General features: G+C 45.6%; 1 protein-coding gene across 3 annotated transcripts in view; it reads right to left on the minus strand.

Moving 5' to 3' along the window:
* Window positions 1-1,417: 1,417 nt before the first annotated feature.
* LOC137323618 (glycerol-3-phosphate dehydrogenase [NAD(+)], cytoplasmic-like) overlaps window positions 1,418-22,699 on the minus strand; it is a 31,492-nt gene continuing 10,210 nt past the window's right edge. For all 3 annotated transcript variants that reach the window (XM_067987314.1, XM_067987312.1, XM_067987313.1), the window contains exons 6-10: window positions 17,549-17,687; window positions 15,675-15,787; window positions 5,415-5,648; window positions 4,359-4,465; window positions 1,418-2,431 (exon numbers count right to left, since the gene is read on the minus strand). In XM_067987314.1, the coding sequence (XP_067843415.1) occupies window positions 2,335-2,431; window positions 4,359-4,465; window positions 5,415-5,648; window positions 15,675-15,787; window positions 17,549-17,687 (690 nt within the window). In that variant the 3' untranslated portion in view covers window positions 1,418-2,334. The remainder of the gene's footprint in view (window positions 2,432-4,358; window positions 4,466-5,414; window positions 5,649-15,674; window positions 15,788-17,548; window positions 17,688-22,699) is intronic.

Consider the following 22,699-nt stretch of genomic DNA (forward strand, 5'->3'; position numbering starts at 1 on the left):
AAATCCAATCCGGCCAATTACCATCAGTCTACTCTCAATCAGCAAAGTGATGGAAGGTGCCATCGACAGTGCTATCAAGCGGCACCTACTCACCAATAACCTGCTCACCGGTGCTCAGTTTGGGCTCCACCAGGACCATTCGGCTCCAGACCTCATTACAGCCTTGGTCCAAACATGGACAAAAGTGCTGAATTCCAGAGGTGAGGTGAGAGTGACTGCCCTTGACATCAAGATAGCATTTGACTGAGTGTGGCATCAAGGCGCCCTAGTAAAATTGAAGTCAATGGGAATCAGGGGGAAAACTCTCCAGTGGCTGGAGTCAGACCTAGCACAAAGGAAGATGGTAGTGGTTGTTGGAGGCCAATCATCTCAGCCCCAGGACATTGTTGCAGGAGTTCCCCAGGGCAGAGTCCTAGGCCCAACCATCTTCAGCTGCTTCATCAATGACCTTCCCTCCATCATAAGGTCAGAAGTGGGGGTGTTTGCTGATTGCACAGTGTTCAGCTTTGTTCACAACCCCTCAGATAATAAAGCAGTCCATGCCCCCATGCAGCAAGACCTGGACAACAACCAGGCTTGGGATGATAACTAACATTCGTGCCAGACAAGTGCCAGGCAATGACCATCTCCAACAAGAGAGTCTAACCACCTCCCCTTGACATCCCCCACCATCAACATCCTGGGGGTCACTATTGACCAGAAACTTAACTGGACCAGCCACTTAAATACTGTGGCTACAAGAACAGGTCAGAGGCTGGGTTTTCTGCAGCGAGTGCCTCACCTCCTGACTCCCCAAAGCCGTTCCACCATCTACAAGGCACAAGTCAGGAATGTGATGGAATACACTCCACTTGCCTGGGTGAGTGCAGCTCCAACAACACTCAAGAAGCTCAACACCATCCAGGACAAAGCAGCCTGCTTGATCGGTACCCCATCCACCCCCTTAAACATTCCTTCCCTCCACCACTGGCGCACTGTGGCTGCAGTGTGTACCATCTACAAGATGCTCTGCAGCAACTCGCCAAGGCTTCTTCAACAGTACCTCTCAAACCTGCGATCTCCTACCACCTAGAAGGACAAGGGTAGCTGGTGCATGGGAACACCACCACCTGCACATTCCCCTCCACGTCACACACCATCCTGACTTGGAAATTTTTCACCGTTCCTTCATCGTCGCTAGGTCAAAATCCTGGAACTCCCTCCCTAACAGCACCGTGGGAGTACCTTCACCACATGCACTGCAGCGGTTCAAGAAGGCAGCTCACTACCACCTTCTCAAGGGTAATTGGGGATGGGCAGTAAATGCCTTGCCAGCAACGCCCACGTCCCATGAATGAATAAAAAAAAACTGTGGCGTCATAAATTATTTAAGTGCTTTAGCACTTAATAAATACTTAAAGAAAACTACAAAGCCACATTCTTATTACAAATATTTTTATTGTGATTGAAAGATCAATTGCAAAGTGATACAGTTTTGATTTCCAGTCCAAAGCCTAGTAAAACACCCCACAATATTAATACCCTATCACATCCACCTAACCACAGCAATTTTGTGTTGAGCATTGAGCTGGTTTATTTAAAAAAATTAAGGCTTATATAACTAGTTGTATCTCACTGGTAGATATAATCAGCTACAGTCCCTCTAAAAAGTTACTGTAATGACAATGCGTTTTGTGCGTTTTTAAAAGATTCCAGTACTTAGTTTGTGTGAAGCCAGACATGACACTTGGATTAAAAAGTTTGTTAAAACAAGTTATATTTTTGACAAATTACAGTAAAATATTTCCTTGGGCATAAAAATGCAAATTCTTCAAAGTAAACATTACCTTTAATTAGTCTATTTTAGTGATCTAAGAGCTACTATATGTAGTCAATTCCTGTGTACCTGAAATCTTTTTAAGTTAGAGTCAAACCTACTACTGAATGAAACGGAACTGGAATTCTCATTTATGATATGCAAACTGTTTCTTCTACACAGCTGTATGACCAACAATTGCTGCATGATCTAAGGCTAACATTTATCAGTAATATAAAAATTAAGGCCAACAGAAGCAGTATGCTAAAAAGTTACATTGGCAAGAGTAGGGAATGATTGAAGATATTATTAATGAAACATCAATAAGCATTCTAGAGATTGCAATGCATTTTCGCATATTAAAAACATTTCCCTGGTTTGTTAAAAGGCAAAATTAGTGTAGAATAAATTTCACTATAAAAAGTTAGCTTATTAAAATAAGGCTGCTAAAATAATTTGTAGCTATACTAATTCTTTACCTGCCTAAAAAGATAAAAGATTATGTGATTATAACATGGATTTGCAGGACTCGGCTCAAGTTATAAGTGTTCCGGGTGGTTCTGAAGGCATGTGATGAAGTCTCTGACCGGTCTACCCTCATAGCAGATTTGAAAAACTGCAGCAAAGAGTGGAAATCTGTAAAAATACAAAAGTCGGTCTGAAACATTTGAACAGCCGCAATACTAGTGCAATATAATGCATTGATGATACAGCATGCACTAACATGAAGTAGCTGCACATGGGTTGGGACCTGTATTCCCAAAGTAAAAGAAAAAAAGCTTGCATTTATATTTACACAGCAAGCTCCCACAAACATCAACGTGATAATAACCAGATAATCTGGTTTTAGAGATGTTGGTCGAGGGATAAATATTGGCTAGGATACCGGGGATAACACCTCTGCTCTTCTCTGAAATAGTGCCGTGGGATCTTTTACGTCCACCCTAGAGGCGAGACTGGGCCTCGGTATAACATCTCATCCGAAAGACCGCACCTCCAACAATGCAGCACTCCTTCAATACTACACTGAAGTGTCAGCCTAGATTTTGTGTTCAAGTCTCTGGAGTTGGACTTGAACCCATGACCTTCAGAGATGAGAGTACTACCAACTGAGCCACGGCTGATATGTGTGATAGTAGAACTATCAAGTGGAGGTCAAGTGCTTGTACATAGAGGATTTTTAATATAAAAAAGGCACACACTCACTCATACAACGCCTAGCCAGTTACAGAGCAGCACTAACAGAGGATCTAAGAACAGGATACCTGCCCAACCTCTTGACCAGCCAATGGTGTATAGTGCAGGGAGACCTAGCAATAGAGAAAACCAAAATGACTCAAAAATGGGGACAAAGATACCTTTTTCTTCTCATTCTCAGACCATGGGCATCACTGGCAAAGCCAGCATTTATTGCCCATCCCTTGTTGCTCTCAAAGGTGGTGATGGGCCTTCTTCTTGAACTGCTGCAGTTCTTGTGGTGAAGGTATTCTTACAGTGTTGTCAGGTAAGAAATTCCAGGGTTTTGGCCCAACAGCGATATATGTCCAAGTTGGGCATGTGACTTGGGGTCGATGGTCCCATGCACCAGCTGCCCATGTCCTTCTAGGTGGTGCAGGTCATGGGTTTGGGACGTGCTGCCAAAGAAGCCGTGGCCACTTGTTGCAGTTTATCCTGTAGATAGTACACACTGTAGCCACAGTACGCTGGTGGTGGCGGATGGAGTGCCAAACCTGTTTTCTCCTGGATGGTGTTGAGCTTCTTGAGTGTTGTTGGAGCTGCACTCATCCAGGCAAGTGGAGAGTGTTCCATCACACTCCTGACTTGTGCCTTGTAGGTGGTGGAAAGGCTTTGGGGAGTTATTGAGTGAGCCACTCGATGCTGATTAAGTAGTTTCTGATCTGTTCTAGAAGCCATGGCATATACGTGGCTGGTCCAGTTGGGTTTCTGATGAATGGTGACCCCAGAATGTTGATGGTGGGGGATTTGCCGATGGTAATGCCATTGAATGTCAAGGGGAGGTGGTTAGATCTTGGTGGAGATGGTCATTGCCTTGCACTTATGTGTCACGAATATTACTTGCTAATTATTGACCCAAGCCTGGATGTTGTCCAGGTCTTGCTGCATGCGGGTATGGACTGCTTCATTATCTGAGGAATTACGAATGGAGCTGAACGCTGCAATCATCAGCAAATTTGATACAACTGAGTGGCTTATTACACCACTTCTGAGGGCAGTTAGGAGCCAACCACATTGGTGTGAGACTGGAGTCATAGAGGCCAGACTATGCAAGGACGGCCAGTTTCTTTTTATGTTCGAGTATTAATTCAGGCCTTTGGATTATTAGTCCAGTAACATAACCACCATACTACTGTAACCGTTCTAAACTGTCTAAAAGCTATGCAAAATTCAGATTAGTTCTATGTTTGTGACCATATGTGGTAGTTCTTACTGCTTTTAATTATTTTCTGCAAATTTTATATAATCCAGGATTCATTGTCACTTCTATTAGCCAATAAAATTACAAGTAAATAAACCAACTTATTTACTAGTCAAAAATACTTACTTGTCCACCAAGTTCTTCTGTTTGAGCACTTTGTAAACCTCGACTGAAGTCTGAGGACCCTGCAACTTCTGTCCATTCAGCATCTCTTTTTCCAACTCCTCAACAGACTGGATAAAATATAGTGAAAGACTATAAAGATCTAGCATGTATTCAAATTATAGATACATTATTGAGCAAATTAGTAATTTGTAAAGTGGTGCATATCTAGATGCAACACCTAAGAAAGTAAACATACATTATCAAAAATAAGATTGATATTATCTCATCCAACATACAACCTTGGGAGAGGGTCGAGGTGGGTAGGGAGGGTTAAAAATGAAAAAACGGGGAAAGCAACTCCAACCCGCTGCACACGGGCTCATTGCCTTTTTCCCAGCGGTCGAGAAAACCAGCAGTGAAAGGGAGGTGGAAGTTGCCGGCTCTACCAGCCACCCTCCTAGCCCAAGCCCTGATCTCTGACCTTCCCCACCCTCCCCCGATTGCCAACCTCCTCCGCACCCACCCCCCAACCCGATTGCTGGGGACCATTCCCAAGGGTACCCGCCTGCAGCCTCCTGTTGCTAGTGTTCCATCCTGGCCATCGGCCAGGATGTCAATTTGGCCGGCTGCCAGGCGGGAAACGGAAGAAAAAAATGATAGAGGTCCTATCGTTTAGTTGGGCAGGACCTCCGCATCCCCGACCTCGCCGGGTTCTTCAGCCGTTTTGGCCTCCCCACACCCTCCCCGCAAATATCAGGGGCTTCATGACTGGACTTTGGGTTCTGACCTTTTTGGTTACATTTTACGCTCTACAATGTTATAGGACATCTGTTGTATTCGCTTTGTAACTCAAAAAATGCTTGACTCCCAATGGTTGTTATATTAAGGATGGTAAGTATAATTGCTTTGGCTGTGAAATGGAGAGATATACCTTTTCACTCATTTGTTTATTCACTTTTTCATAAAAAGCAAAATATTAAAATGAGAGAATTATAATTCTCGAATACCTATAAATACACCATTTCAAGACAATATCGAAGAAAAAACCTTTATCAAAACTGATAAAATAACTCCTACTTTTCCAGTTTTCACAAATGCTTCTGCTACTCTTCTGTTGCGCCCTCCATAACAAGTTGTAACAAGATCAGCAACTCCGCAACTCTCCAGGAAGGTGGCTGATGTAACTGGTCCTTTACAAAATAATTTGGCAAAAGCTAACATTTCCATCAATCCCAAGCGGATTACGGCAGCTTTAGTGTTGTCACCATAACTAAGCCCATCACAGAAGCCAGCACCAACAGCCACGATATTCTACAAAGAAAAAAGGGATAATAAAATTGAGGTTAAAATCCAAAATATGAATTGGGAAATTGCAGTGCAGACTGAAATTTATACTGTTTGATATGGAATCAATCATAGAATGGTTACAGCACAAAAGGAGGCCATTCGGCCCATCGAGCTTGGGTCGGCTCTTTGTAAGAGCAATCCAATTAGTCCCATTCCCCTGCTTTTTCCCCCTGTAGCCCTGCAAATTTTTTCCCTTCAAGTACTTATCCAATTCCTTTTTGAATGCCACGATTGAACCTGCTTCTACCACCCTTTCAGGCAGCGCATTCCAGATCACAACTACCTGCTGCGTAAAAAATTTTTGCCTCATGTCGCCTTTGGTTCTTTTGCTAATCACCTTAAATCTGTGCCCTCTGGTTCTTGACCCTTCCACCAATAGAACAGTTTCTCTTTATTTACTTTATCTAAACCCTTCATGATTTTGAACACTTCTATCAAATCTCCTCTTAGCCTTCTCTGCTCTAAGGAGAACAACCCCAGCTTCTCCAGTCTATAGAAACATAGAAAATAGGAGCAGGAATGGGCCATTCGGCCCTTCGAGCCCGCTCCGCCATTCAATATGATCATGGCTGATCCTCTATCTCAATACCATATGCCCGCTCTCTCCCCATACCTCTTGATACCTTTTGTGTCTAGAAATCAATCTAGCTCCCTCTTAAATATAGTCAGTGACTTGGCCTCCACAGCTTTCTGTGGTCGAGAATTCCACAGGTTCACCACCCTCTGAGTGAAGAAATTTCTCCTCATCTCAGTCCTAAATGTCCTACCCTGTATCCTGAGACTGTGACCCCTCGTTCTGGACCCCCCAGCCAGAGGAAACATCCTCCCTGCATCCAATCTGTCTAGCCCTGTCAGAATTTTATATGTTTCAATGAGATCCCCTCTCATTCTTCTAAACTCGAGTGAATACAAGCTGAGTCGACCCAATCTCTCCTCATACGAGTCCTGCCATCCCAGGAATCAGTCTGGTGAACCTTTGCTGCACTCCCTCTGTGGCAAGTACATCCTTTCTTAGGTAAGGAGACCAAAACTGCACACAATACTCCAGGTGTGGTCTACCAAGGCCCCATATAACTGCAGTGAGACATCCTTGCTCCTGTACTCAAATGCTCTTGCAAAGAAGGCCAACATACCATTTGCCTTCCTAACTGCTTGCTGCACCTGCATGTTTGCTTTCAGTGACTGGTGTACAAGGACCCCAGGTCTCTTTGTTCATCAACATTTCCCAATCTATCACCATTTAAATAATACTCTGCCTTTCCGTTTTTCCTTCCGAATTGGATAACTTCACATAACTTCACTATCCACGTAACTGAAGTCTTTCATCCCTGGAATCATTCTAGTAAATCTTTTCTGCACCCTCTCCAAGACCTTCACATCCTTCCTAAAGTGCGGTGCCCAGAATTGGACACAAAACTCCAGCTGTGGCCGAATCAGTGTTATATAAAGGTTCAACATAACTTCCTTGCTTTTGTACTCTATGCCTCTATTTATAAAGCCCAGAATCCTGTATGCTTTTTTTAAAAAACAATTTCTCAACCTGTCCTGCCACTTTCAAAGATTTGTGCACATATACCCCAGGTCTCTCAGTTCCTGCACCCCCTTTAGAATTGTAGCATTTAGTTTATATTGCCTCTCCTCATTCTCCCTGCCAAAATGTATCACTTCGCACTTCTCTGCATTAAATTTCATCTGCCCTGTGTCCGCCCATTCCACCAGTCCTCTTGAAGTCTATCACTATCCTCCTCACTGTTCACTACACTTCCAAGTTTTGAGTCATCTGCAAATTTTAAAATTGTGCCCTGTACACCCAAGTCCAAGTCATTAACATATATCAAAAAAAGCAGTGGTCCTCGTACCGACCCTGGGGAAAATCACTGTATACTTTCCTCCAGTCCGAAAAACAACCGGTCACCACTACTCTGTTTCCTGTCACTTAGCCAATTTTGTATCCATGCTGCCACTGCCTCTTTTATTCCATAGGCTTCAGTTTTGCTGACAAGCCTATTATGTGGCACTTTATCAAACGCCTTTTGAAAGTCCACATACACAACATCAACTGCATTGCCCTCATCAATCCTCTCTGTTATCTCATAAAAAAAAACTCAGTCAATTTTCCTTGAACAAATTCGTGCTGGCTTTCCCTAATCAATCCACACTTGTCCAAGTGACTTAATTTTTTCCCAGATTATCATTTCTAAAAGCTTCCCCACCACCAAGGTTAAACTGACTGGCCTGTAGTTGCTGGGTTTATCCTTACACCCCTTTTTTGAACAAGGATGTAACATTTGCAATTCTCCAGTCCTCTAGCATCACCCCCATATCTGAGGAGGATTGAAAGATTATGGCCAGAGAATCCACAATTTCCACCCTTACTTCGCTCAGCAACTTAGGATGCATCTCATCCAGACCTGGTGACTTATCTACTTTAAGTACAGCTAGCTTTTCTAGTACCTCCTCTTCGATCAATTTTTAGCCCATCCAGTATCTCAACTACCTCCTCTTTTACTGTGACTTTGGCAGCATCTTCTTCCTTGGTAAAGACAGATGCAAAGTACTCATTTGGTACCTCAGCCATGCCTTCTGCCTCAAGCGTAGATCTCCTTTTTGGTTCCTAATCGGCTCCACCCCTCCTCTTACTACCCGTTTACTATTTATATGCCTGCGGAAGACGTTTGGATTCCCTTTAATGTTATCCACCAGTCTATTCTCATACTCTCTTTTTGCCCTTCTTATTTCCTTTTACACTTCTCTTCTGTACTTTCTATATTCAGCCTGGTTCTCACTTGTATCATCAACCTGACATCTGTCACACTCCCCCTTTTTCTGCTTCATCTTACTCTCTATCTCTTTCATCATCCAGGGAGCTCTGGCTTTGGTTGCCCTACCTTTCCCCCTCGTGGGAATGTACCAAACTGCACCTGAATCATCTCCTCTTTAAAGGCCGCCCATTGCTTGATTACAGTTTTGTCTGCCAATCTTTGATTCCAATTTACACGGCCCAGATCCATTCTCAACCCACTGAAATTGGCCCTCCTCCAATTAAGTAGTTTTACTCTAGATTGCTTCTTGTCTATTTCCATAACTAATCTAAACCTTATGACACTATGAACACTGTTCCCTAAATGTTCCCCTACTGACACTCGCTCCACTTGACCCACCTCATTCCCCAGAACCAGATCCAGCAATGCGTCCTTCCTTGTTGGGCCAGAAACATACTGATCAAGGAAGTTCTCCTGAACACACTTCAGAAATTCCTTCCCCTCCTTGCCCTTTACACTATTACTATCCCAGTCTATATTAGGATCGTTGAAGTCCCCCATTATCACTACTCTATAGTTCTTGCACCTCTCTGTAATTTCCCTACAAATTTGCTCCTCTATATCCTTCCCACTAGTTGGTGGCCTATAGAATACACCCAGTAGTATAATGGTGCCTCCATTGTATCTTAGAATTTATTTGGTTGGAGTTGTCTTTGACCCCTCAAGGACACCCTCTCTCTCCAGCACTGCAATTTTCTCCTTAATCAATACTGCCATCTCCCTCCTTTCTTTCCTTCCCTATCTTTCTTGAACACCTTGTATCCAGGAATATTTAGTACCCAATCCTGCCCTTTTTTGAGCCAGGTCTCCGTTATCGCCACTACATCACATTCCCATGTGGTTATTTGCGCCTGCAGCTCACCAACCTTACTTACCAAGCTTTATATGTTTACACACATGTGCTGTAAACCTATCTTAGACCTTCTTATATTCTCTTTTAGTCTGGTCCCATCTAATACTGTACTATTTCTTACTCTTACTGTTATCAGTCTCTCCCAATCTTTTGTGCACCTTGTTTCTCCTTTTTAATGCTACATCCTGGTGCCCATCCCCCTGCCAAATTAGTTTAAACTGTCCCCTATAGCATTAGTTAACCTCCCCGCGAGGACATTGGTCCCAGCTCTGTTGAGGTGCAACCCATCCATCTTGAACAGGTCCCTCCTGCCCCAGAACTGGTCCCAATGCCCCAAGAATCTGAAGCTTTCCCTCTTGCACCATGTCTCTAGCCACGCATTAACCTGCCTTATCTTCTTATTTCTGTACTCACTAGCACGTGGCACTGAGAGTAATCCAGAGATTACTACCTTTGAGGTCCTGCTTTTTAACTTCCTCCCTAGCTACTGAAACTCTAACCTCAGAACCTCATCCCTTTTCTTTCCTATGTCATTGGTACCCTCATGGACCACGACTTCTGGCTGCTCCCCTTCCCCCCGCAGAATGTTCTGCACTCTCTCTGTGACGTCCTTTACCCTGGCAACAGGGAGGCAACACACCATGCACGACTCGCGTCAGCGCTCGCAGAAATGCCTGTCAGTCCCCGTAACTATTGAATCCCCTATGACTACTGCATCTCTACACTTCACTGTGCCCCTCTGTGCAGTCCTTTGCCCCATGGTGCCATGCTCAGGACTGCACTCCTTCGAGGTGTCGTCACCCTCACTGGTATTCGATGCTGAATACCGGTTTGAGTGTCACACACCCAGAAGATTCCTGCACTGCCTGCCTCTTCCTATCCTTTCAGATGGCCACCCACTTGCTATCCTGATCTCTCTGTGGCTGCGAGGTGCCCACCTCCTGGAACGTATGATCCAGGAAACCTTCAGCCTCCCTTATGCTCTACAGTGACTCCAGCCGCCCCTCAAGCTCAGAAACCCTCAGCTTGAACTTGAGCAACTGGAGGAATTTCCTGCAGACGTGGCCCTCCAGGACACATGAAGCATCCTGAGGTCCCCACATGGCGCAGGAATTGCAGGCAATGGGTCTCAGCTGCCCATCCATTATATTTAGAAACCTTAGTTTTTCTAAACTCCCTTTAGATACTCGATTATTATTAACTTACTTACTGTTTACTTACCCTGATTAACCTGCCCTTTTATTCAGAGTCTCTCAGAGCTCCTCCTCTCTGTTCACTGTGATGTGACTCCCTCTGTTCTTAGTGAATGGGGCTCTCCCCGCCACTCTTGTTCTCCCTCAAATTATGATGTGGAGATGCCGGTGATGGACTGGGGTTGACAATTGTAAACAATTTTACAACACCAAGTTATAGTCCAGCAATTTTATTTTAAATTCACAAGCTTTCGGAGGCTACCTCCTTCCTCGGGTGAACGATGCGGAAATGAAGTCCTCGAAATGAAGTCGCATTTATAATTCACAGAACAATGCTGGTGATAACAGACAGTTTTTTCAACTGCCCGTTGCCAAGGCAATCAGTGTGCAGACAGACAGGTGTTACCTGCCAGGTCTCAGAATATACAAATCACCAAAAAAAACAACAAACAAAAAAAAAGAGATAGAGAGGTAGAAACATAGAAAAGACAGCAACTGACCCGTTATATTAAAAACAGATAACATTTGTTCGCTGGTGGGGTAACGTGTAGCGTGACATGAACCCAAGATCCCGGTTGAGGCCGTCCTCATGGGTGCGGAACTTGGCTATCAATTTCTGCTCGACGATTTTGCGTTGTCGTGTGTCTCGAATTGTAAACAATTTTACAACACCAAGTTATAGTCCAGCAATTTTATTTTAAATTCACAAGCTTTCGGAGATTTTCTCCTTCCTCAGGCAAATGTTTTTGCCTGAGGAAGGAGAAAATCTCCGAAAGCTTGTGAATTTAAAATAAAATTGCTGGACTATAACTTGGTGTTGTAAAATTGTTTACAATTGTCAACCCCAGTCCATCACCGGCATCTCCACATCGTGTGTCTCGAAGGCCGCCTTGGAGTACGCTTACCCGAAGGTCGGTGGCTGAATGTCCTTGACTGCTGAAGTGTTCCCCGACTGGGAGGGAACCCTCCTGTTTGGCGATTGTTGCGCGGTGTCCGTTCATCCGTTGTCGCAGTGTCTGCATGGTCTCGCCAATGTACCATGCTCTGGGGCATCCTTTCCTGCAACGTATGAGGTAGACAACGTTGGCCGAGTCACAGGAGTATGAACCATGCACCTGGTGGGTGGTGTCCTCTCGTGTGATGGTGGTATCTGTGTCGATGATCTGGCATGTCTTGCAGAGGTTACCGCGGCAGGGTTGTGTGGTGTCGTGGACGCTGTTCTCTTGAAAGCTGGGTAATTTGCTGCGAACGATGGTCTGTTTGAGGTTGGGTGGCTGTTTAAAGGCGAGTAGTGGAGGTGTGGGGATGGCCATAGCGAGGTGTTCGTCGTCATTGATGACATGTTGAAGGCTGCGGAGAACATGGCGTAGTTTCTCCGCTCCGGGGAAGTACTGGACGACAAAGGGTACTCTGTTGGTTGCGTCCCGTGTTAGTCTCCTGAGGAGGTCTATGCGATTTTTTGCTGTGGCCCGTCGGAACTGTCGATCGATGAGTCGAGCGTCATATCCCGTTCTTACTAGGGCGTCTTTCAGCGTCTGTAGGTGTCCATCGCGTTCCTCCTCGTCTGAGCAGACCCTGTGTATTCGCAGGGCCTGTCCATAGGGGATGGCCTCTTTGACGTGGTTAGGGTGGAAGCTGGAAAAGTGGAGCATCGTGAGGTTGTCCGTGGGCTTGCGGTAGAGTGAGGTGCTGAGGTGCCCGTCTTTGATGGAGATTCGTGTGTCCAAGAAAGAAACTGATTCTGAGGAGTAGTCCTCAGAATCAGTTTCTTTCTTGGACACACGAATCTCCATCAAAGACGGGCACCTCAGCACCTCACTCTACCGCAAGCCCACGGACAACCTCACGATGCTCCACTTTTCCAGCTTCCACCCTAACCACGTCAAAGAGGCCATCCCCTATGGACAGGCCCTGCGAATACACAGGGTCTGCTCAGACGAGGAGGAACGCGATGGACACCTACAGACGCTGAAAGACGCCCTAGTAAGAACGGGATATGACGCTCGACTCATCGATCGACAGTTCCGACGGGCCACAGCAAAAAATCGCATAGACCTCCTCAGGAGACTAACACGGGACGCAACCAACAGAGTACCCTTTGTCGTCCAGTACTTCCCCGGAGCGGAGAAACTACGCCATGTTCTCCGCAGCCTTCAACATGTCATCAATGACGACGAACACCTCGCTATGGCCATCCCCACACCTCCACTACTCGCCTTTAAACAGCCACCCAACCTCAAACAGACCATCGTTCGCAGCAAATTACCCAGCTTTCAAGAGAACAGCGTCCACGACACCACACAACCCTGCCGCGGTAACCTCTGCAAGACATGCCAGATCATCGACACAGATACCACCATCACACGAGAGGACACCACCCACCAGGTGCATGGTTCATACTCCTGTGACTCGGCCAACGTTGTCTACCTCATACGTTGCAGGAAAGGATGCCCCAGAGCATGGTACATTGGCGAGACCATGCAGACACTGCGACAACGGATGAACGGACACCGCGCAACAATCGCCAAACAGGAGGGTTCCCTCCCAGTCGGGGAACACTTCAGCAGTCAAGGACATTCAGCCACCGACCTTCGGGTAAGCGTACTCCAAGGCGGCCTTCGAGACACACGACAACGCAAAATCGTCGAGCAGAAATTGATAGCCAAGTTCCGCACCCATGAGGACGGCCTCAACCGGGATCTTGGGTTCATGTCACGCTACACGTTACCCCACCAGCGAACAAATGTTATCTGTTTTTAATATAACGGGTCAGTTGCTGTCTTTTCTATGTTTCTACCTCTCTATCTCTGTTTTTTTTTGTTTGTTGTTTTTTTTGGTGATTTGTATATTCTGAGACCTGGCAGGTAACACCTGTCTGTCTGCACACTGATTGCCTTGGCAACGGGCAGTTGAAAAAACTGTCTGTTATCACCAGCATTGTTCTGTGAATTATAAATGCGACTTCATTTCGAGGACTTCATTTCCGCATCGTTCACCTGAGGAAGGAGGTAGCCTCCGAAAGCTTGTGAATTTAAAATAAAATTGCTGGACTATAACTTGGTGTTGTAAAATTGTTTACAATCCCTCAAATTACGTATGAAGCAACACAAATCCAGTATGAAATGTGCATTTTAGTGAGGCTTTAAAAGGACTTTAGACCAAGCTGACCCCACTTTTCTATCTAGACCATAAGTTTTCAAACTATGGTTTCTGAATCTTTTGGGAAGAGCCAGGATTTCTGACCAGAAGTCATCAGGTTTCCGTATTTGTTAACTTACAGGGATATTAAATAAAAATATTTTCCACAACGAAAGCAACGTTTTTCTTCAGGTAGCTAACAGTCTGTTGGAAGTTAGGACAGAGGAGCTCAGGAACATGTCAAAATTTACAGGGAGTCTTCTGGATGTGTCAATATTTGCAAAGGGATCCCCCATATAGAAAAGTTTGAAAAGCATTGGTCTGCACTAGTAATAGTCTGCATTAACATCCCTATTAAAGGTTTGGGTTAAAAGTTGATGTAGTGTATGTAATGTAGTTATTGATATACTTTGCCAGTACTTTCTAACACTCCAAAGGGAGATATTGGGGATGGAAAACTGATGGTATCAGATTGGCAACAATGCCAAAGTGAGGAACATGGGTACGTCAGCAATAAATATGTTTTCATTTTAAGTTAGTGCTTTCCGGTAGTAGTTGATCCATATATATTTATGTTCATGACCACTGTGTGCAAGATGGGTAGCAGCACAATTGGAAAGGGATGCAACAGAAGTTGCATTTAAAAAGGAGGATAAATAAAGAACTATAGGTCTATGGGAGAAGAGGGGGACGGCAATCACAAAATCTTTCAAATTGTTAATGGCATATGTGAGATTTCCACTATTTTCATTACTCATTTTCTTCAAAAAGCAGAAGTAATCAGTTAAATTTCATATTTTTATTTCAGTCGACAATAACCTTTCATTAGTGAGAGAAAAGTAAATGCAATGATTATAGCCAGACAGGAAGTTTTAGTTTAATACATTTTTGAGGTGAATTTTGCATTCAAATTAGTGTTATCATTAAGCACTCTTGCATGACTTTTCTGAGTGATAAATTACATACAGTTTTTGTTTTATGACTCATGCCTAACTAGGTTGATGCCGCCCAAACTCATTTCAGATAGGACCCTAAAACCAGGGAAAAAGGAGAGAAAGGAAACTTTCATCCTATCTGTCTCAGCTGAACTTAGTGTTTAAAAAGCAATGTCAGTGCTTTTAATTCCCGACACAAGGGTCTGATGCTATCTCAAAATAAATTTGCTGGATTTGGTAAGGCCATCCAGTAGGAAGAACCAGTTAAAAAATCAGGAGCCTGTGGCACTAGCCCTCCTCTAAATTCAGTGTAGAATTCAGTTTGACACACTTCACCACTCAATCCTTCAGGCCGTGATCACTAATAGAGATTATCACACCTTAAGTGGGGTGCAATTTGGGCACCATCTACACATTAATGAAATTACTGTGTAAAACAATGAATCAGTATAATTATTGCCAATAAGGACACAAGAACAATAATGAATGCTGTACCAGTTTTCTATTTGCTGCCAAATCAGGTATTGCCAATATACAGACATTTCAAATTGGGCACGCTGAAGAGTAAGGTACAAAGTCAACTTCTGGAAATTCATTAAAAAAAGGGTTTATCTAAATGCAATTAGAAGAAAACAAAGAAACTCCTGGTGTAAAATCTATTAACATTTCTATATATTACTTCCATGTTAACATTTAGAGTAGTACAGCTACAATATTTCCATGAAGAAAAGTTAGTAAAAAAATGTCTTTGGAAAAACTACCCATAAAAAGGCCTAGTCTTTGATCTAGTCAGAAAGTAACCCCTATATTCTGCACTCAAGCACATTCTATACCACACTCATCTACTATAAACTAAAAGCACAAAATTGCAGATGGTGGATATCTGAAACAAAAATAGAAAATGCTAGAAACACACTGCAAGTCAGTCAGCATCTATGGTGAGAAGAGATGAGTTAAAGTTTCTGATGTAGGTTCTTTATCTGGCAATTTTTTTACATATTTCCAATCTTTCATCCAGATTTATGGATTAAAATTGGTCCATCACTTACCTTCAATGCACCACATATTTCCACAGTGTCACATTCCTCTACCACAGTAATTCTGAAATTTGTAGTCTGCATCAGGTCCTTGAGGATCTGTCCATGAGTTTTATTTTTGCATCCTGATGGATATATATATACACATATAGACATAAAAAGAACAATAAAAGCACAGATCCCTATAAAACTCAACTGTCAGTCAGTTAAGGAGGCTTACTGCATTTCTACAGAAGATTGTATCGTGTTTTGCAATATTCTCATTGCAACATGATTATGCAACATCCAAGGGTCACCTTGGATGTCGCATAATCATGTTGCAATGAAAATAAAGGTGTTACCTTGGATGTCAGTTTAATTCTTAATCTAACAAAACTCTTCAGTGTGCACTTTGATCTTCATTTTTAAACAAATGTAAACATAATTTACAGGGCTATGGGGAAACAGCAGAGGAGTGGGACTAATTGGATAGCTCTTTCAAAGAGCCAACACAGGCACGATGGGCCAAATGGCCTCCTTCTGTGCTGTACCATACTATGATAATTATATACAACAGGCATGAATGAAACAGATTTACACACATACCCCGCAGCAAAATTTGAGGTTTTATAATTCCTGTCACCTTCTGGGCAACCAAACTGTACCTTTTGCCATTTTTCAGTCACCACAAAAGGAAAAAGTGGCGAGAAAAAAAAGTCATAGTTTTATATAAATTAGACACCTGTTGAGGTTAATTAACCAGTTACAGCTTGGTTTTTATTATTGGAAGACATTGACAGTATAAACACCATGATGTTTAAGAATGACTCCAGACTCAATGGGGTAAATTTTAATTTCCAGTCCAGAAGGAAGCGGGGGAGGGGGGGGAAAGATTTCCAGGTGCAAAACCCAGAAGGTAAATGGGTGAGTCGCGATATGAGGCCCATCAACGGTACTTCCGGGTTTTGCGCCCAGCAGCCAGCCTGATTGACAGGCTGGCTGTCGGCCAGGAAGGCCTGCTTCAGTAGGTCGCAGCCAGGAATCAGAGAGAGGGATCATAAGCCGGGGAGAAGATCGGGGTGGGGTGGGCAGAGGAAGAGATCAGGGGGCCGAGAAGAAAATTGGGGGTCGCTGGAGAACAGGTGAAGAGTTGGAGGAAGGTGGGGTCCATCATGGGGGGCGGGGAGGCGTGTGGTGCAGCCGATCACGTGGGTCCTGTCAGCCAGGTGAGCTTGTTGGGCCTGGATGAAGCACTCCTGCTCTTCCGGGCCCACAAGCAGTGCAATAAGGCACTCACCTCAAGGATCCGGCCCTTCCCGCCTGCTTTCACCTGACGCGAATGGGAAGCGATGGCAAACCCGAACAGGTAAGCTTAAAGTTACTTTATTATGCCAATACACAAAATATTAAGTACCACAAGTATCTCAATGAGGTACATTGACCCTTTAAGTATCGGCCCGCCAGCTTTAAATGGGGGCAGAACTTCCTGGTGTCTGCTCTCCACACGCAGACAAACCTGCCTGGATTAAACCTAGAAGCAGGTGTGTTGGATCCGGGATGTGGTCCCGCTCTGAAAACAGAGCATTTTTACTCCTCATCTGCCCCAATCCACCCGTTCTTGGGGGTTAAAATTTACCCCAATAGCTTTCACTTTCCATGTCAATATATAAAATGTAGCTAACATCCAACATCAGTGTGAATTACAGTTAGTGGCACTATTTCATGTACTAGCAGAAAAAAAACTGCTGATTCCGGAATACCACCATATTGATTGTATGATTAGGAACCCATTCGAGAGCAGAGCGATGCTATGCATCTAAATTAGAGGCTTGTGTACAACTCTTGTTTAAAAAAAATGTCAGAAGAGTCTTTGAAATGCTAGGAGCACAGAGTGTCACATTTCTTACCAATTGTTGTCTCACAAAATTTTTCATCTGCCACCTCACTAGCAATGTTGGCACCCATCAGTACACACATTTCAATATCCAGTTTCTCCCGAATTATATGTGATATTAACTTAAGACCGTCAGGACCTTCATCAATTCCCTATAGAATTAAACATAAAAGACTAACTTTAATACCGTTAGACCAAAATTATTAGCCTATAGAAAGAGTCTTAAACTTAAAGACCAAAACATATTGTTATAAGGCAAGGGCGGAAGAATTGCCCTGGTCACAACGTAGTAAATTCATTCAAAAAGAACAAGAGTAATTCCTCACCAGGCTTTCCAAAACCAGTTTCATAATATTGGACAGTTATAGAACAAAACCTGGACATGTCCACAGCTACTGAACATACAAATTAAGAGCAGGAGTAGGCCATTCAGTCCCTCGAGCCTGCTCTGCCATTTGATAAGATCATGGTTGATCTAATTGTGACCTCAACCCTACTTTCCCATCTACCTACTATAACCTTGTTAATCAAGAATCTATCTAACTCAGCCTTAAAAATATTCAATGACCCTGCCTCCACCACTCTCTGGGGAAGGGACTTCCGCAAACTCACGACCCTCTGAGAGAAAAAAATTCTCCTCATCTCCGTCTTAAATGGGAGACCTCTTATTTTTAAACTGTGTCCCCTAGTTCCAGTCTCTCCTACAAGGGGAAACATCCTCTTAGCTTCTACCCCTTCTAGTCCCCTCAGGATCTTATATGTTTCAATAAGATCACCTCTCATCCTTCTAAACTCCTGCGTATACAAGCCCAACTTGTCCAACCTTTCCTCATAAGATAGCCCCCTCATCCCAGGAATCAGTCAAGTGAACCTTCTCTGAACTGCCTCCAAAGCAATTATGTCCTTTCTTAAATAAGGAGACCAAAACTGCACACAGTATTCTAGATGTGGTCTCACCAATGCCCTGTACAACTGCAGCAAAACATCTCTACTTTTATATTCCATTCCCCTTGCAATAAATGACAACATTCCATTTGCCTTCCTAATCACTTGCTGTACCTGCATACTAACTTTTTGTGATTCATGTACGAGGACACCCAGATCCCTCTGTATCTCAGAGTTCTGCAATCTCTCTCCATTTAAATAATATACTGCTTTTCAATTCCTCCTGCCAAAGTGGACAAGTTCACATTTTCCCACATTATACTCCATCTGCCAAATTTTTGCCCACTCACTTAACCTATCTATATCCCTTTGCAGACTCCTTGGGCTCGATATTAGCAGGGCGGCGGGTCGACTGGGCGCGTGAGTAACGCGCCCGGTGAAATCAGTGTGTTCCGCACGCAATTACAGGCTAATTGGAGCCACTAACCTTTGCTTTTGGGTTTCCCGCTGGTAAGCTGCGCGGCGTGCGGACTGCGCATGCGCAGCAAGGACTGTCAGCTGGAGGAGCCCTATTTAAAGGGGCAGTCCACCAATGCTCCTCCTGCAGCAAACAACCAATGATAAACCATGAAGCACGCCAGAGGGAAGGCTGCCCCAAGATTTTCAGACTCCTCACTCCAGCTGCTGCTGGATGGGGTGAGGAGGAGGAGGGAAATATTTTTCCCATCTGATGGAAGTGCCCTCCCTCCACCACGAAGAAGGCCTGGCTGGAGGTGGCCGAGGAGGTCACCAGCTGCGGCAGTGTGCCATGAACCTGGGTCCAGTGCAGGAAGAGATTTAATGACCTAACCAGGTTAGGCAAAGTGAGTATACTTACGCATTCTCCCACACTCCGTCTTCCACATCACCCCCACCACCACACAACCCCTTCTGCACTGCTCTCGCATCACTCCTCACATCCACTCAACTATCATCCTCACCTTGCCTGCATGTACTCACCACCCCGTCCCCATTCGAACACCACCACGCAACTCAATCCTCATACAATATCATGGCGATGTTGCACACGCACCCTCCCATGCATCTCCCTCACGCTCAACCCCACCCACACCAATGCATGCAGCGGCTCACCATGCAACCATCACTGAATCACGCCTCTGTGTTTTGCCTTGATAGGAGAAGAGATACCAGAATGCCCGGGAGAGGGCACGGACCGGAGGGGGCCCGCCACACCAGGTGGTCCTAATGGACGTGGAGCAGCAGGCATTGGACATCAGCCGCACGCTGGAGTGCCTGTCCATGGCGGATGCCGAGGCTAGGATTGCACAAGCGGCCGGTGACAGAAAGCGAACACTCAGCACTCCTGATAGCTTCACTTGGCATCTGCAGCACCTCAACATCTGTCCACATGCCTAATATTGCTTTCTGTTCTCTTGCAGGGCCATCCGCGAGCGCCGTGACCGTGGAGGACGATTCCTAAGAGGACCTGCCGGTCTCTGAGGGTCCATCGTCACATTTGAGCCATGCATCCACCAGCGCAGATACATACACCTCGGTGGGTCCCCGTCCTCACTTAGTTGGGCTTGCACATGGTGAGTCACCATGCACAAGTGAGCACGAGCGGACCTTGGTGGCAGGGGCAGCCGTGGAGAGTCCGCGTCGGTGGGAGCACTCTTCTCCAGCCTCTGCTCAGCTGGACCCAGATGCTGAACCCTGGGGGCCAGCCATGAAAAGGAGAGTCATCGAGGGGCAGCAGCACATTGCCGAGGTGCTGGAACAGGTGCCACGCGCACTCTCCACAATCGCGCAGAGGATGGAGGAGTCCAACACCTGCATGAGGGGAATGGTGGCACAGTGACAGGAGGGTATCTGCGAGATAGTGTTGCAGGGACGTGAAGGCATCTCTGAGATAGTGTCGCGGGTAGGTGCGGGAATGTCTGCGGTGGAGGGAAGGCTAGCCTCCATCGAGTTTCAAGCACGGCTCAACAACGAGTCCATTCAGGCCCTGACAATGGCCGTTCGGATTCAGGGTGAGCAACATTCTGCCGCCTTGAACAGGCTGACAGATATTTTACAGGTGGCCTTCCAAGGCCTCACACAAGTCCTCCAAACTGCCGTCCAGCAGGGTGGAAGGAGTGATGTGGGCCTGGGCCACGAGAGGGATGATGGTGAAAGGGGACATTGAAGTGGGGACGCCACTCAAAGCGCTCCCACGTCTCACCCGTTGCCCCCCCTCTCAACCAGTACCCGCAATGCTGCCCCCTCTCCAGGTGGCTGAGTCTGCCCCTGCACAGGTGCAGGTGGAGCAGTCTTTGGAGGGGCCCTCACGGGCACCCAAACCCAGAGGGCGTCGGCCCAAAGCATCTCATCGGTCAGGGCACGGACAAGAGCAACCTGCCACTACCTCTGCTGAAGCCATAGGGGTAGCACCACGTAGGAGTTCGCAGAAACGCAAGGCAAAGGTTTTGTGAGCACAAAAGGAATGCACAAGGGTGTCTGACGATTTGTCATGTTTTTCATTTATATTTGTTTTGTTTCACATGCACAATAAATATTATCACCACTACTGCCATGTCTTGCCCATTCTTGACTGGCTTGTGGAATAGGTCCCTTTCATGGGGTTCACCATGAACACGCACACTTGATGCCACCCATTGTGTCACTGCAGAGTGGGTGTAAGTGTATTTGCAGGGCTCTTTTGTGCAGACGACTGAGAGACGCCGGTGATGTCCCCGGTGCACCCTGGAAGGATGCGGAGGAGAAGTTGTTGAGGGCATTGGTGACTTTGACTGCGACAGGTAAGAAGATGGTGCTTGGGCCAGCCGGGAGCAGCTCGTCATGAAGGAGGCTGCAGATGTCCACAACTACATGTCGAGTGACTCTGAGCCTCCATGTGCACTGCTGCTCAGAGAGGTCCAGGAAGCTAAGCCTCGGTCTGTGGACCCTGTGGCAAGGGTAGTGCCCTCTGCGACGCATCTCTCTCTGCGGTTGCCCTCCCTCCTGCTGTGCAGGTGGATGTGTCACAGCACTGTGTTGTGGAGCTCCACGTGTCAGAGGTGGACGGCGTGGCCGGTGAGGCTGGTGATGCTGTTCGCCCTCCGAGGAGGTCATGACTGCAGCTACAGCGGCCCCCATCCGGAAGTTTGAGGGGGTCCGCAAGATAGGTAAATGTGTCTGGACACCGGGGTAAGCGTGCAAGTTTATGCATTTGATTGTTAGGAAGAGGGTGGTGGAGGCCAAACTTTGTCCAAAGTGACAGAGTGGCCTCCTGCAATGAGTGAGGGTCTCCCCCCGCCACCTGTCAAATGGACCTTTGCAGCTGCCACAGGCTGGTGGCTGCAACATGTCCATTTCAACTGGGAGTGTTTCCCCCAGTATGGGAAACAGTCTCAGTTAATTGCAAAATCCGATCCCTCCTAAAATATCAGGTCAATCAGGTCTGTAAACAACCTGAAGTACCTGTTCAAGTACTTTAAGTGGCACCCCGCCGGCTTTAATTGCCAGCGGGAGTCCCACATGCGGGGGCTGCGCGCGCATGTGAGCGCGTCACTGGGGAACCCGGAAGTGGGTGGGTTGGAGCCGGGCTCCGGACCCACCCCGGGAATCCCGGATTTTCGCAGCCCCGCCGCCACGAACACACCCGATCGCGGGTGCGAAAATAGAGCCCCTTATGTCCTCTTCACAACTTACTTTCCTACCTATCTTTGTGTCATCAGCAAATTTAGCACCCATACATTCGGCCCCTTCATCCAAGTCATTGATATAGATTGTAAATAGTTGAGGCCCAAGCACTGATCCCTGTGGCACTCCACTCGTTACATCTTGCCAACCTGAAAATGACCCATTTATGCCTACTCTCTGATTCCTGTTAGCTAACCAATCCTATATCCATGCTAATATGTTACCCCCTACACCATGAGCTCTTATTTTGTGTAGTAGCCTTTGATGTGGCACCTTGTCAAAAGCCTTCTGGAAATCCAAGTACACCACATCCACAGGATCCCCTTTATCCACATTGCTTGTTACTTCCTCAAAGAACTCTCGTAAATTAGTCAAACCCAATTTCCCTTTCATAAAGCCATGTTGACTCTGCCTGATTGCATTGAGATTTTCTAAGTGCCCTGCTATAACCTCCTTAATAATAGATTCTAGGATTTTCCCTATGACAGATGTTAAGCTAACTGGTCTGTAGTTACCTGCTTTCTGTCTCCCTCCTTTCTTGAATAGAGGAGTTACATTCGCTATTTTCCAATCTGATGGGACCCTTCCAGAATCTAGC

Source organism: Heptranchias perlo, chromosome 7, assembly GCF_035084215.1.
Source record: "Heptranchias perlo isolate sHepPer1 chromosome 7, sHepPer1.hap1, whole genome shotgun sequence".
Lineage (NCBI taxonomy): Eukaryota > Metazoa > Chordata > Chondrichthyes > Hexanchiformes > Hexanchidae > Heptranchias > Heptranchias perlo.